This window comes from Tribolium castaneum, chromosome 9 (genome assembly GCF_031307605.1).
Source record: "Tribolium castaneum strain GA2 chromosome 9, icTriCast1.1, whole genome shotgun sequence".
Taxonomy (NCBI): domain Eukaryota; kingdom Metazoa; phylum Arthropoda; class Insecta; order Coleoptera; family Tenebrionidae; genus Tribolium; species Tribolium castaneum.
Window position 1 is genome coordinate 11,349,695 of NC_087402.1, and position 14,560 is coordinate 11,364,254.

Here is a 14,560-nt window from a genome sequence, read left to right on the forward strand (position 1 = left end):
TCTGTCAAAAACCTAACCTGCAAATAAGTGCGTCCAAAATGTTGAAAATTATCCAAACAGCTACAAGACGGGGGTTTTTGAAGACAATCAACTCGCAGAGAAGTTACCTGCGAACGTTTCTATCTCAAGCTTATTACTGTAACGAAGTTTGGGACTCCCGGCTAAACAGCCCCCTTTTACAAAAAGTGAACCTCGATGGTCTTTACTATGAACTGGACCAAGGTTTTCAAAAGACGCGTCGAATTAGCCCTGTTGATGTCGATATTTTCGCAAATGCGCTAAAAGACGATGTTTTCATTGACGAATTGTTAGATTTGGTCCACAAATTGAGGTTAAGTCCGGACACTGGTAACACTTTAAATTCGACTTCGCACGCTGTGGTTCGGACCCTTTTGCGAAATGACAAGGTTAAAGAGTTGCTCCAAGTTTTGGACGATCGGTTGAATTACGGAGTGTTTTTGGATGATTACACTGCGAATATTTTAATGGATAAGTTCTGGAAAAGTAAGGATTTTGCGGCTGGGTGTCTCGTCGCCAGTCAGATGATGCTCCAGGAGGATTTAAAGCACCCAGTGACCGTAAATTTGGCGCTTTTACATTGCTATAATTATTTGTTGAAACCTGGGGATTGGCTCGAGATGCCCCAACCGGAAGAACCTGAAGAGGAAGTCAAAATTCGGGTCAATTATATACGGAATCCGTTCAATGACGAACATTTCGACTTGAGGGAACCTCAGAAAATTGTGGGAAAAACACTTGCCGCAGCTACTAGAGACAGAAATGATTCGTTACACAACTCACTCAGAATTATCGGTCTTGCATTATTTGGTAAAGAAGAACTAGTGAAAAAAGAAATGGAGGCGAGAAAAAACACTAAATTAATTAAGCAAGTTGTTCAGCTTCTCCCTGATGATAACCCCTTCAAGGCTGATTTAACCCAACTAGAATTGGTGTCTGAAGACGTGCAAACAATTTTAGAGAAACAACTAACCGAAAGTATTGCCGTGACGTCAGAAAAGGACATAGCCAATCAGTGCAGTTTGTTCAAACAGTGGGAAAACGAAAGACTCCAAGCCTTAGAAGAGCAAAAGAAACGTCTCCACACCCTTGAGCGACTCGCCGAAGTTGAACGAATGAAGAAAGAACTCAGCGAAAAAGAAGAAAAATTATGGTTCTTTGAAAACGAAGAAAAGATCGAGCTCGAAATCGAAGAAGGCACAGCCGCGATACCAACCCGACAAACCAAAGAAAAGAAAACCGACGAAGACTACGTCCCGCCTGAGATAATAAAAACGCACAATTAGTTTTTTATATTGTAATAATAACAACAAATATAAATAGTAAAAACATTTTGGTGTCTTAACAAATTGCACAATTTCACCGCTGTTTCAACAACTGTTCTGTCTCTTTCCGCATTTCTTGCAAGTCTTTGTTCACCCTTTCCAACTTGACGGCGCTTTCTTTGCCCGTTTCGGAATCAATTTGTTCCTGAAGATTTCGACATTCGCGCTCGACAGCCCCCAGATCGGTCACAGCTTTGATTATACTCGAACAATCGTCGCGCAGTTGAGCCAACAATTTGTACGCTCGTCTCGCCGTTTCGTCTTGCTTTGCATCCTGTACAAAAAGTAATAAGGAACAGTAACTATTTGTAAACAAAAACATTTAATTATACAGGTGTTTCGTCTAAACACTACATTAGAAGTAGGTGGATGTCTCATTTCGGATCTTAAGAAAAAATCTTTTTTTGGAGTAAAATAAGTACAAATTAGAAGTTTCTGTATAAAAAAAAATTTCTGTGTTAAACTGAATCCGACAAGTTTAGAACCAAAAAAATCTACCAATTCGAAGAAAAACCAAAGTTTACGAAATACATATTTCTATTAAATTTTTTGTATTGCACCTTTTTCATTTAAAAATCAATAGCTTTACAATTTTTAAATATTTTCAAATCGTATTTAGTTATTAGCAGTGATTATGGCATAGATCATTATTTTGATTGTTCAAAATTTCGAAAAAAAGTTAACCAACTCAATTTGTATTCTAACACACCAAGAGTTATTTGTTAAAAACTCATTCTGTCAATGATAGATGATTAAAAATGAAACAAGGTTAACAAAGGGAGTTCTTGGCAAGTAAACCCCAATGTGTTAAGATTTGCAATGGTTGTGATAACATAAAACATTTGTTAAAATAAGAAAAATAAAAAGCTCTAAAATTAACAACGTCTGAAATAAATTTTGCACACCCTACTGTAATAATTCTGTATGAATTATTTTAATAAATTTTTAAATTATAAAAGAAAAATATTTTTTTTATTTTTTACAGTAATCACTGAACCAATTTGACAGAAGTTTTAGTGTCATCTAAGTAACTCAAAAGGCATTCTAAGCGGCCCAAAAATAAAAAAGCATGCCATTAAAAAATTGCATTATAGCGTCACACTTTTTAGGTCAATGGGCCGTGTGAATAAACTGAAGTAAATGCTTTTACTTGTAGTAGTAAAAGATAGGCTTAATTTATAGAGAAAGAGATAAAACTATAGTAAAAGCTTTTGTTACATTTTCCCATTCTGTATAATCAAAAATAACGTCTACCAAAAATGTGCAAATACCAAAAGTTCAACTCGAGTAATGACTGAGCTACAGAAAACGGGAGTTGGGCTGAATCACCCTGTATGTTAACGTTCTTATACTCATGTAATCATGTTTAATTGATTTTAACTTTTTATTGAAATTGGGAAATTCATTAGTTATTATAACTCTTTTCGCATGTGTTGTAATGGAAACAAGAAGTAAAATAAAAAATTTAGGTTTTTTTAACATTAATTTATGTCTGTATTTATTTTGGACAGCACTAGTCGTTTATTCTATGAGAAATACATATTTGTTTATGCGAAAACGATTATGGTGAGAATATCCCATTTCAGTTTAAAGTAGAATTGGAACAGCGCATTTGAATTTTTCGGAGTGAAAAATAAAGCACAAACTGAGAGTTTTTGTAAAAGAAAAGAATTCTGTGTTAAACTAAATTCCAGACACATGTTTTGAGCTAAGAAAACCTACCAGAAATTCTCAATTTGTGCTCCATTTTACTAAAATTCAAATGCGCTGTTGCAAAATTCTACTACGAACTGAAATGGAATATATTACATTTTTCGCAATGTCAAAAAAACAAAATGAAAAATATCAATGCAGAATTAAATTTTCCTTCATCTTGCAAAGAAATAAATGAGGTATGTGTACCTATCTGAAGTTTTACAATTGTAACCTTTAAAACTTATTGTTAGTGAAATTTTTTTTAAATTTTTATGAATCCAAAGACAACACCTAAGCTTTCTCTATTAAATGCCTAAAAACACGATTTCAAAATATATAAAATAAGGAACATTACCGATTTTTGAAGAGAAAAGTGCAATTTCGTAAAAAATTAAAAAGTGTAACCATTTCGAAAACTATTCAACTTAGATATAGGGAAATCTGTTGAAAATTTCCTAAAAATAACTCAAGTAATCAAAAAAGACAATCAAGAACATAGTTTTCCATTTAAGACAAGAAAGTTGATAACGACATCAGAGTATAACCATTGATAATATTACATTAACATTAATAAGTATAATAAGTTAATCAGTGGTATAACCAAAAGTGCCGCCATCTTGAAAATATATTTACTGAACTGGACTTAGCGGTGTATTGTAATTTACAAATTTTCAATTAAATATCATTATTAGAAGTCACATAGCCTCTAATGTAGGTTTAGATGGAACATCCTCTTCTACAGGGTGTGTTAAAATGATTATCATCTAGTCGCCTGTGAATTTCCCATGTAAAATTAGAAATGCCGCATTATAAAACTAATAAAAGTAATTCAGACTATTGCAATTATCCATTTATTAAAATCCCCAAATTCGGAGAAGTGTTTCCTTGTACACTGAAATATTTTAGTTATTTTGTAATGAAACTTAAATATAATTAATTATGAATTTGTGAATTTTTCAGTTGACAGATTTGACATGTATTGACAGCGAATTCATTAAAGCAGAGCGTCACAAAATTTACTTATAAACCAATTACAAAATGAAATAGATGAAAATCATTTTAACACACCTTGTATTATTGTCGTAAAAGAGCACCTAAGAGCAGAGCAGAATCCATTTAATAAAAACTAAACTTTAAAAGTTCTAATTTAATTTTATAAAGGCAGTTTTTCGGGCGATTTTTGTAATTCATTTCTATTTTTTTTAATCTAATGGTCAATTGAAACTCAAGTTTCAACTCAATTGCATCCCTGTAAAAGGATTTGTGATTCAAACCACTGTGGCCAAAGTAAATGAGAATTTAAAATAAACATCTTTTGAAAAACATTTAACATTTAGGCGTTTCGGCTTTAATTTTAACAACTATTTTTGTGTGGACTACTTAGGACAGAAGTATAAAGAATAATATTAAATCAAACGATTAGAGAAATTAAATTATTTAAAATTAATTCGCGCCGCTATGCGGCTCAAGAGCGGCCTCTGATTGGTGGTTACCATGCAACAGTGCCTCGCCAAATTCAAAAACAAACTCACCCTGAAAATAAGCTCGTCGGCGAGAGTAAAGGACCTGTCGACTTGCCCCGTCAAATTGCTAATTTCCCTCTGTACCATTTTCGTATCATTGAGTATTTTCTGTATTTCGTCGTCTTGTTTCTTAATGTTGCCAATTATTTCCAAAATTCGTCTCGTGTACCCTGACCTGTTGTGTGTTTTGTTGATTTGCTGCAATTTCTTCCTCAATTCTTCCTCCAGTTGTGTTTTTTCGTTCAAATCAATTTTGAGCGTCTTTTGTGTCTCTTCCAATTTTCGTAATTTTTCTTGTTCCTGTTGTCGCTTCAAATCTTTGTGACTGATTGCGTTTTGTAGCGATTTGTACTCTTCTAGAAGTGGTGTTTGGATTTGGTTCCACTGCTCGGTCAAGTTGAGCAATTTGTTTTTACTGGCTTCAATCATGTGCTTCAGTTTTTGGAGATTTTCTTCTTTGCTTATAACAGTGAGTGTTTTTGATTTTAAACTGACTTGGGCGAGAGTATTTTGAAGGATCTCTTCGTCTTCCGTTTTCGTTTTGATGGCTAGCTTCAGCTGCGTTTCGCAACTTTTTACAGCATCTTCAAGCTCCAGGCATTTGTTTTTCCTCAAGTTTAATTCTTCCAATAATGACTTTAACTTGTTTTCAGTTTCTGACTCTGTCATTTCTGTGATTTTCACACTTTCAGCCTTTGTAGTTGCTTGGACTAGCTCTGATGATTGGAGTAATAAATCTGTAGGTCTTGAAGCAATTTTTAAACACTTTCTTAAACTAATATCTTCGCTACTAATAAAACTGTCTTCGAATAAAAGTGATGGTAGTAATTCTTTAGAAGAGCATTGTTTCGTGACGGCAGGAACATTATGAACCCAATATTGTTTCAAGGTTTCGTTATTATAAACCTTTGAACTAGACGGAACTTTAAGTTTTTTCGTACACAAAGGTCTACTATTCCCTAAACTGTTAAAAATGTAAATGTTGTCGCTCTTGCGACAACCGTTGTGTAAGACACTTGAAGGCACCCAAAACTGCTGTAATGACTTTTTCACCGTATGTTCAATGTCTTTAACTAGAGTCGGAATGTAACCGGTTTGTTCAACATGAGTAGTTTTGCTACTCTCTCGTGGCAATTTCTCAATGAGAAACATAAAAATTCGGCGAATTTCGGCTTCATTACAGTACAAAATCGTTTGATAACCTATATCATCCCGATACCCCAAATCTTTAATTTGCGCAGCTAGACTAGAAGTAATTTTCAGTTTGTTACTCATTGAGGGTGGCAATTTTTTCGGAAAATTTGTGTCTGGAATTATAGTTTCTAAACAGCGTGAAATTGCAGTCACAATCATATCGGCATCAAATTGTTTTAATGAGGTGATGTCTTCATCGAAATCGCTGCAAGTTATTGTGTTGAAATCAAACATTTTGCTATTTTCAACCTACCAGTGAAGATTTTTTAAAGAATCGATGATAATTCCATCTATTTCTTCCATTTTTTCAAAAAATTATTAAAAGTGTCAAAACAAACGTCAATGACACCGATGACAGAAAACTGTACTACCAACCAAAGTACCGCCAACCGATAGTGATGTTTGCCCACTTGGCCCTAATTAGATTTGAATGTGTTTGAAGTCCGTAATTTGATTTGAATCAACTGAAGTTAAAAAATGAATAATAAAAATAATCCTTTAACTTGAATGGCTTGTAATATCTTTATGTTTATTTCTGAAGTTGTAATTGCTTTTATTAGGTAACAGAAATTAAAATAAGTTAAAAATAGCTGTGCAGTAAGTTTCTGGATGATATTTACGAAAGGTCATATCTACTAATATCTAATAAAACGTTTCCGTCCTCGATTGTATTGTTAATGTCGCCAGAGAGCGCACATGTTCCATTCCCTTACTATCTAAATTTGTGAATTTGAAACAAATGGTTGTATTGGTATAACGGTTAACATATAGCAAACAAAAAACTATATGCAGATGGAGCATTAAATTTTCAATAGTAAGACATAAACATAATGCAAAAATTTTATTATAAACTTTATTTAAAAAAATTTCAAACCTTTCCCATTTTACACTCAGCCCCATATTTTTCAAAATGCTGCAAATATGATTTTAGATACAAGAAAAATGTTATGAAAAAAAGTGTTTAGAATCAATTTTCCTACAAAAAGTCCCTGAGGCTATATCCCTATCTTCAACCATTTAGGCCCCAAACTCGTTCAAGCGACGGATTTGCTTCATTTTGCCGGTGGTCAAGTAATGGAAAGTTAATTTATACCTAATCCGTTGAAATATAAATATGGTGTCGTCTACTTTTTTGTAGAAAATTTAATTTTACACAACTTGCTCCTTACATTTGTTTTGCATCTTTAACCGTAAAAAAAATCATTTTTCTTCAAAAAAAAATTTCAACAAATCTAGGACATCATATGCATATTCTATCATCTACAGTTTAGGTTTACTAATAAAAATAATAATAATAAAAAAAATGGTTATTATAAATGGTAAATATTATCTGTTTATTCAGATCTGTTTATTCTTACACGACAAAACATTACCATCAAAACATTAAGTTGACTAACCTTTTCTCCAGTATTGATCTTCGTCAATTTCCTAAATATGAAATTTTTTAAATAATGTTTGACTAACAGTAAAAACAGTGATGCATGGAATTATTAAAATTTAGAAGTTATACAGGTTTGAATTTGAAAATACGTTTAGCAACATTTGAAATTTCTTTATTGTAACAACGTTTGCCGAACTTGGACAAATATTTAGCGAGCAAGTAAAAATAGTGAACTGAAATTTTTGTTAATTACCATACATACTTTTAGAATAATCCGCTTTTTTAGCATTTGATGGATTGTCCTTGGGATCTATGGAATATCAAAAACAGAAAAATATTTTTGATGTTTATGGCAAATTTAATAAAACCAAAAACATTTTCCTGGAGAGGTATTTATTACATTTGATTACAGCTTTTCTCTTTCTGTAAGTAGGTATAAAAAAGTGATTACAAGGGTATTAATTATTTCGTTGTTTAGATCCTCAAAAAGTTTTTTCTTATGCCTTGGTTTTATTTAAACTGAGAGGCAAAACCATTAGCCATTAACATAAACGGTAATAAATTGTTTTTACTTAGTTTTTGTATTTTATTTATTCAAAGAGTTCCTCTGAATTCTCATTATTTTTTGTGATTTCTCTAGTTTTTACACCGATTTATTCTTAATTGTCTTTATCTGATTTGTTTAAAATTTTTTGCTGTGAAAAAAATGTGGTGCCCAATATCGCTCAATTTTATTAATTAATTAATTAACATTGTAAAACAGGTACAGGTAAGTTTCCAACCATCAAAACATAGGCGTTAGGATAGTTATGTAAAAATACACTATCGGACAAAAGTAAGGCAACATTTTGAAAAATATAGAAATCAATGTCTATCTAATGTAAATAAATTATGATCGGGCAAACTATGGTATTATTAAAAGAATCAAAGGAAGCTACTGTCATTAATGTCAAGTAATTATTTATTAAGGTTGAAAAAAACCGCTTTGTTGACTTGTAGTGTAAAAAAGGATTATTTTAAGACGACAAAAGTAAGGCAACATTTTGATTTTTTCAAAAAATGTTGTTGTAATGAAAAATTTGTTAGGCCACTATTAACAGTTCGTCTTGTGCAACAAGAGCCATGCCAACGGGTACACCAATTGGTAAAGAGTTGAAAGAAAGAGTGATAGATGCTTTCTTAAACAATGAAAAACAAGCGGATATTGCAAGAAGATTTCAACTGCCTAGATACAGCGTGTCTAAAATAATTATTCGCTACAACGAAAGAGGACATTTAAACAATAATCCAAAATCGGGAAGACCACGAAAAACCACTATAAACATGGACAGACGCATTAAAAGAATTTCGGAAAACGATCCATGGAAATCTGCATCTAAAATTATAGCGGAAATACCGGAAGTAGGAGTTAGTACACGAACAATTCAAAAAAGACTGGTTGCAGCAAAGCTTTTTAGTAGACGTCCTGCTAAAAAACCTTTGATTTCCGAAAGAAATAGACGCGCCAGACTTCAATTTGCAAGAGAACATTTGAATTGGACAGTGCAAGATTGGAGGAAAGTTCTGTTTAGTGACGAAACTCGATACAAATTATTTAATTCGGATGGAATGAAACGTGTGAGACGGCCAATCAATACACGATTCAACCCCAAGTATGTTACACCCACTGTTAAACATGGTCATGGTAGCGTTTTTCTGTGGGGGTGTTTTTCATGGAATGGTGTGGGTCCGTTGAGCTTTATTGAGGGTAATATGGATCGGTTCATCTATAGGGACATACTCCAAGATGTAATGCTGCCGTATGCAGAATGGGAAATGCCTCTTCGTTTTATCTTTCAGCAAGATAACGACCCCAAACACACTTCTGCATTGGTTAGTGAGTGGTTCCAAAATAACAATATTCATGTTTTGCAATGGCCTGCCCAATCACCAGACCTCAACCCAATTGAGAACTTATGGGAAGAGGTAGAGCGACGAATCCGGATACAAAGATTTCCCAACAAGCAATCTTTGATAGATAAAATCAAGGAAGTGTGGTCAAATCTGGATGAAAATGTTATTCAAAAATTAATTTTTTCAATGCCCAGACGGTGCCAAAAAATTATACTTAATAACGGCTATGCCATAAATTATTGAATTTTTCGTTCTATTTATTTAAACTTTGGTGTTGGGTAGTGTTATGTAAATGTTGAATCAAATAAAATTTGAGTTGAAAATATTTTCTGACAATGTTGCCTTACTTTTGTCGCATTAATATCGGGCTTTTTTATATTTCAAGCTAGTAGTATGTCATAATAATTACCCATAGGCTATCCATTTTCAACACGAATAAGAATATCTTTAAACATTTATTATAAAATTAAATTGAAGGTAAATACCAACTCTTAAAATTTAAAATACCAATATTTGTATATTTTTCAACATGTTGCCTTACTTTTGTCCGATAGTGTATATATGTAATTTTCTTAATAATGTTTGACGAACAGTAAAGACGCAATGACATTTGGGATGGTCGAGGAGGAATAATTTTATAATACATTTATTGGCCTTTAACTACAAAAACTACAAAAGTTTTTTGTAAGTAAATCAACTTTAATGTGCTAATAAAAGTTGATTATACCTACCGTTTTCAAGATCAATAAAGAATACATCAATAACTAGATATGCATCTGGTTTCTGTAGACTAACTAGTTTATTCCTTCATACATACTCTTCAGTGTTAAAAAAAATGAGTGATAACACAAAAAAGGCTACTACCAAGTCATTAGACTTGACGAACCCTTACTCTAGTTTAAAAAAAGTTTTTATCAATTTTGCTTACAGTAAAATAATGATTGTCTACACCAGCGCAACTTTAATTTTCCATATATTGTCACTTATCCTAGAAATTTATTACTTAGCCACCAATTTTAGTGTTGAACTTATTTGTCGGTATGGATGCATGATGTGTCTTATGACCTACGTAATAAAGACAAATAGTTTGATACGTTTTGTAAGTTTTGTTTCCAGATGGTTACTGCAAAATTTTTCGGAATGTTATTTTCCAATCAATTTAAATTATTGGAAGAACAATGTTTGTTGGATTTTTGGAAAGCTTTTAACTCTGGTCCAACAACGCAAAGATTAATTTTAAAAGAGTCTTCAAAAATGAATAGAAAAATACATTTGGCCCTAACTTTCTATGTCATATTGGCCATAATTATGCTTCCGATTTGGGAAGATGTGAACGATTTTTTTATGTTCAGTCAAGTATATGAAAATTATTTTGCAAATTGGGCCCCAGTTTTATATTATTTTTACATTTCTACCTTTGTTTGGTGTAGTTATTACTCGTTTCACTTCGCAGGGGTGATAATGTATCTTACGTTACTTCTCGATTTACAATTCAGATTAATCAATGATAAAATCACAGAAATTGATCAAAATTCCACTCAAAATGAAATATGCGGTACTCTACGTTTGTGCATTTCACATCATATTGCGTTGAAAAGGTGAGTGGATACAAAAACAAGACTTATTTCCTTAAAATCATTTTCAGATGGATGAATAAACTTGCCAACTCGGTGGACACAGCAATGCCTGTTTTTATTTTATTAGGAGCACTTAGTACAATAGCAGTTTCATTTTTTGTTCTCAACGTAAAATTTATTATTTGTGGATTCAAACAAAATTACTTATCATATTTTAGACATTGCAAAATACAAGTGTGATTTTAAAAATACGTTTAGCAACTATTACGGTTTGTAATCTCATTGTTGTAGCAACTTTTGCAGAACTTGGGCAAATATTTAGCGATCAAGTAAAAATAATGAACTCAAGCTTTTGCTCACTTACATACATTCTTTTAGAACAATTCACTTTTAGAGCATTTGATGGATTCTCCTTGGTATCTTTGGGATGTTGAAAATAGAAAAACACTTTTGATGTTTATGGCAAATTGTATGAAACCGAAAACATTTTCGTGGGGAGGTATTACACTTGATTATAGTTTTGCTCTTTCGGTAAGTAGAAAAATATTATAAAAATTATAATAAATTATTTGTTGCTTAGATCTTTAAAACATCATTTTCTTATGCTCTGGTTTTGTATCAATTAAGGGGTAATACCTTTTAATATTAAGCACAAAAAGCAATAGATTATACTTATTTAAAGTTTTGTCTTTTATTTATTAAGAATTCCTCTGACTTCTAACTCACGGTATTACGGCTACCCTTCGATTTTTTCTTATTTTACTAGTTTTATCACTTTTATGTATAACTTTTATCTTATTGCAAAAAACATTAACTCATTAGCGCTCAATCAGTTCTTCCAACGTATATTTAATTCAGCAGTATCTAATTTAATATTTTTATTCCACAAATTGCACTAAAATTATGTTTCAAAGGTTTAGAAGTAGCCTTCTTATGTGCCCAACAGAAATAAAAACGATTTAGTTGAGTAGAGTATTATCTGCCATTTTTTAACACTAATTTATTGAAAAAAATAAAAAAAATAAAAAATAGTTAGCATTAATGAGTTAATTAAAAATGTGAAACAATACAGTAAAACCTCACAACAATGAACAGCGATGGAGAATCTTGAATTGTCCGATGTGGAAACGTTTCCACTAATGGAAGGTGGAAGAATATAACATAAAATAAATGTTATATTTTTAATGAACAAATGGGTGTAATTCTGACATTGGAATGTGACAAAGTAACCACATAAAGTATATATGATCTGCTAAACTCTCAACATAATACCGATAAAGAAAGTTATTTATAGGGCTACGAAAGCATCATTCAATAAACTGTCCACCAAACATATTAAATATTAAATTAAATTAAACATATTAAAACATATTAAATGTTTGACTTGACTCTTGGAATTACTTCCAGGTTTTTTATACATAATGGTTGTGACATCAAAAAAGAACAAGGAAAAGAGTTTTTGTCAATCATTTTTGTTTAATACGCTAATGAAAGATGATTATACCGTTTTTGAGATCAATACCTACAAAGTATATGAGCTAGTCATGCACTTTAGATTAACTCTTAGTCAAAATTGAGTGTTACGACAATGAGTGGTAAAACAAAAAGAACTACTACCACCAGAAAAATAAACTTGGCAAACCCTTACTCTAGTTTAAAAAAAGTTTTTATCGATTTTGCTTATAGTAAAATAATGATGTTCTACACAAAAGCAACTTTAGCTTTCCATGTTTTGTCACTTCTTTTAGAACTTTATTATGTGGCCACCAATTTCAGTGTCGACCTTATTTGTCGTTATGGATGCATGATATGTCTCATGACTTATGTAATTAAAACCAAATAATTATTTTTTATGATTTTTTTCCAGGTAGTTACTGCAAAAGTAGTCGGGATTATGTTTTCCAAACCATTTAAATTGTTGGAAAAACAATGTTTATTTGTTTTTTGGAAAACTTATAACTCTGGTCCAACAACCCAACGATTAATCTTAGATGACTCTTTAAAAATGAATCGAAAATTATATTTGGCTCTAATGTTCTATCTTTTATTGGCCATAGTTTTGCTTCCGGTTTGGGGTGATTTAAACGAAATTTTTATCTTTAATCAAGTGTATGAAACGTATTTTAAATTTTGGGCCCCAGTTTTGTATTATTTTTACATCTCTACGTTCTTGTGGTGTTGTTATTATTCCTTCCACTTACCAGGGAGTATATTTTATCTTACGCTCCATCTCGATTTGCAAATTAGATTAATCAATGACAAAATCACCGAAATTGACCAAAATTTTTGTCAGAATGAAATTTCCGAAACTCTACGTATGTGTATTTCGCATCATATCGCATTAAAAAGGTAGATAAGCAAGTTCAAATTTATATTCTTACAATTTTTTTTCAGTTGGATGTCTAAACTGGCTAAACTGGTGGATGCAGTAATGCCAGTTTTTGTTTTGTTAGGAGCACTAAGTACTGTAGCTGTTTCATTTTTTGTTCTTAACGTAAAATTAACTATTAATTTATTCAAACAAAATTGATTGTTTCGTTTTAGACTTTGGAAAATACAAGTTTGATTTTAAAAATACGCTTAACAACTCTTACGGTTTGTAATGTCTTTATTGTATCAACGTTTGCAGAGCTTGGACAAATATTTAGCAATCACGTAATAATAATGAATTAAAAGTTCGCTAAGTAACACGAGCACTTTTAGAATAACACGGTTTTTGAGCATTTGATGAATTGTCCTTGGTATCTTTGGAATATTACAAACAGAAAAACACTTTTGATGTTTATGTTAAATTGCATGAAACCGAAAACATTTTCATGGGGAGGCATTACACTTGATTACAGATTTGCTCTTACTGTAAGTACAAAAAAGTGATTTCAAGAATATGATTATTTTGTTGCTTAGATCCTCAAAACGTCTTTCTCTTATGCCTTGGTTTTATATCAGCTAAGAGGCGAAACCAATTAACCATTACAATAAACCATTGACATCTTACTATGGCTGCGCTTGGCCAATGCTTACGCATATAAAAGCTGCTGTCAACATGGTTAAGCAACCATCAATTCGCATTAGTGGCAAAAAGCATTGGAACTTGTATGAAAGACAGTGGGAAAATTAGTTTTAATAGGCAATAGGGTATCCACAATAGTTCAGTTGGTTTACATTTAATACAATCATACATTACCTTGATTGTAATGTAGTATTTTCATTAATATAAACAAGAATACCCTTATTTCATGATACTAGTACCATGCGATCATTTAAATTTATAATTAGAGGAGGCGGTTTTGTGTCTTTGTGATTGATAAGCTAATACGAACCAAGGGAAAAATGTATTATACTTTAATAATACCTTTCAAAAGATATTATTTGGCTTTTAGTTTGATTAAATATCACATTCGGCATTTTCATCTAAATTAATTAGTTGCATAGGTCAGCTGATTTCATAGATTATAATTAATCTATGAAGTTAAGCAGCTCTGACCCCGGTCATTCCTTGGATGGGTGACCGGATAATGTAATGCCAAAAAACATCGCAACTAACTCGTCTTTCGGAGGAGAAATTGAATGCCGAAATCATATACTACGAAATTTTTGTACTAAAATTAGAGACATCGCTAAAACTCCTCGTTCTGACATAAATATAAAAACTTTTTTGCGCAACAATTATTTGAAATTTAGAACCGCAATTGAAAGAAAAAACGAAAACTGTACTTTCGATCAAAAAGCAGAAAATATGAATGCCATGTTACCAGAAATAATTGATTCAAGACATAGTCGCAATTTACCATTACGCAGCATAATAAAAAAGGATTTGTAAATAATATTTCAAGTTTAGTTTTAGAGATTTTTACATAAATACATAATGTGATGATAAGCATTTTAATAATAATTATAATTTTTAATTTGAACAATAAAAGTAAAAAAAAACTTCCTCAGTGGGTTGACACCTTG

The 14,560-nt window shown here is 31.7% G+C and overlaps 2 protein-coding genes across 2 annotated transcripts; one reads left to right on the top strand and one right to left on the bottom strand.

The window, feature by feature from the left end:
• Positions 1-38: 38 nt before the first annotated feature.
• Positions 39-1,349, top strand: LOC663227 (uncharacterized protein). The gene has a single exon (XM_969284.5). The coding sequence runs from the start codon at positions 39-41 to the stop codon at positions 1,302-1,304; it is 1,266 nt and encodes a 421-aa protein (XP_974377.1). The 3' UTR covers positions 1,305-1,349.
• LOC663250 (uncharacterized protein) lies at positions 1,301-6,153 on the bottom strand. The gene is made up of 3 exons (XM_064358958.1): positions 6,009-6,153; positions 4,571-5,960; positions 1,301-1,617 (listed from the first exon to the last, which is right to left on the bottom strand). Exons 1-3 carry the CDS (start codon positions 6,056-6,058, stop codon positions 1,378-1,380), a joined length of 1,680 nt encoding a protein of 559 aa, XP_064215028.1. The 5' UTR covers positions 6,059-6,153; the 3' UTR covers positions 1,301-1,377.
• Positions 6,154-14,560: the final 8,407 nt, after the last annotated feature.

What these genes read in the sequence shown, in the direction of transcription:
- LOC663227 (XM_969284.5), top strand. Translation starts at nt 39, where the DNA reads ATGTTGAAAATTATCCAAACAGCTACAAGACGGGGGTTTTTGAAGACA.
- LOC663250 (XM_064358958.1), bottom strand. Translation starts at nt 6,058, where the DNA reads ATGGAAGAAATAGATGGAATTATCATCGATTCTTTAAAAAATCTTCAC. An exon ending in TCTTTAAAAAATCTTCACTG is followed by an intron (nt 5,961 to 6,008) that starts GTAGGTTGAAAA and finishes AATAACTTGCAG; the next exon opens with CGATTTCGATGAAGACATCA. An exon ending in CCGACGAGCTTATTTTCAGG is followed by an intron (nt 1,618 to 4,570) that starts GTGAGTTTGTTT and finishes CTTTTTGTACAG; the next exon opens with GATGCAAAGCAAGACGAAAC.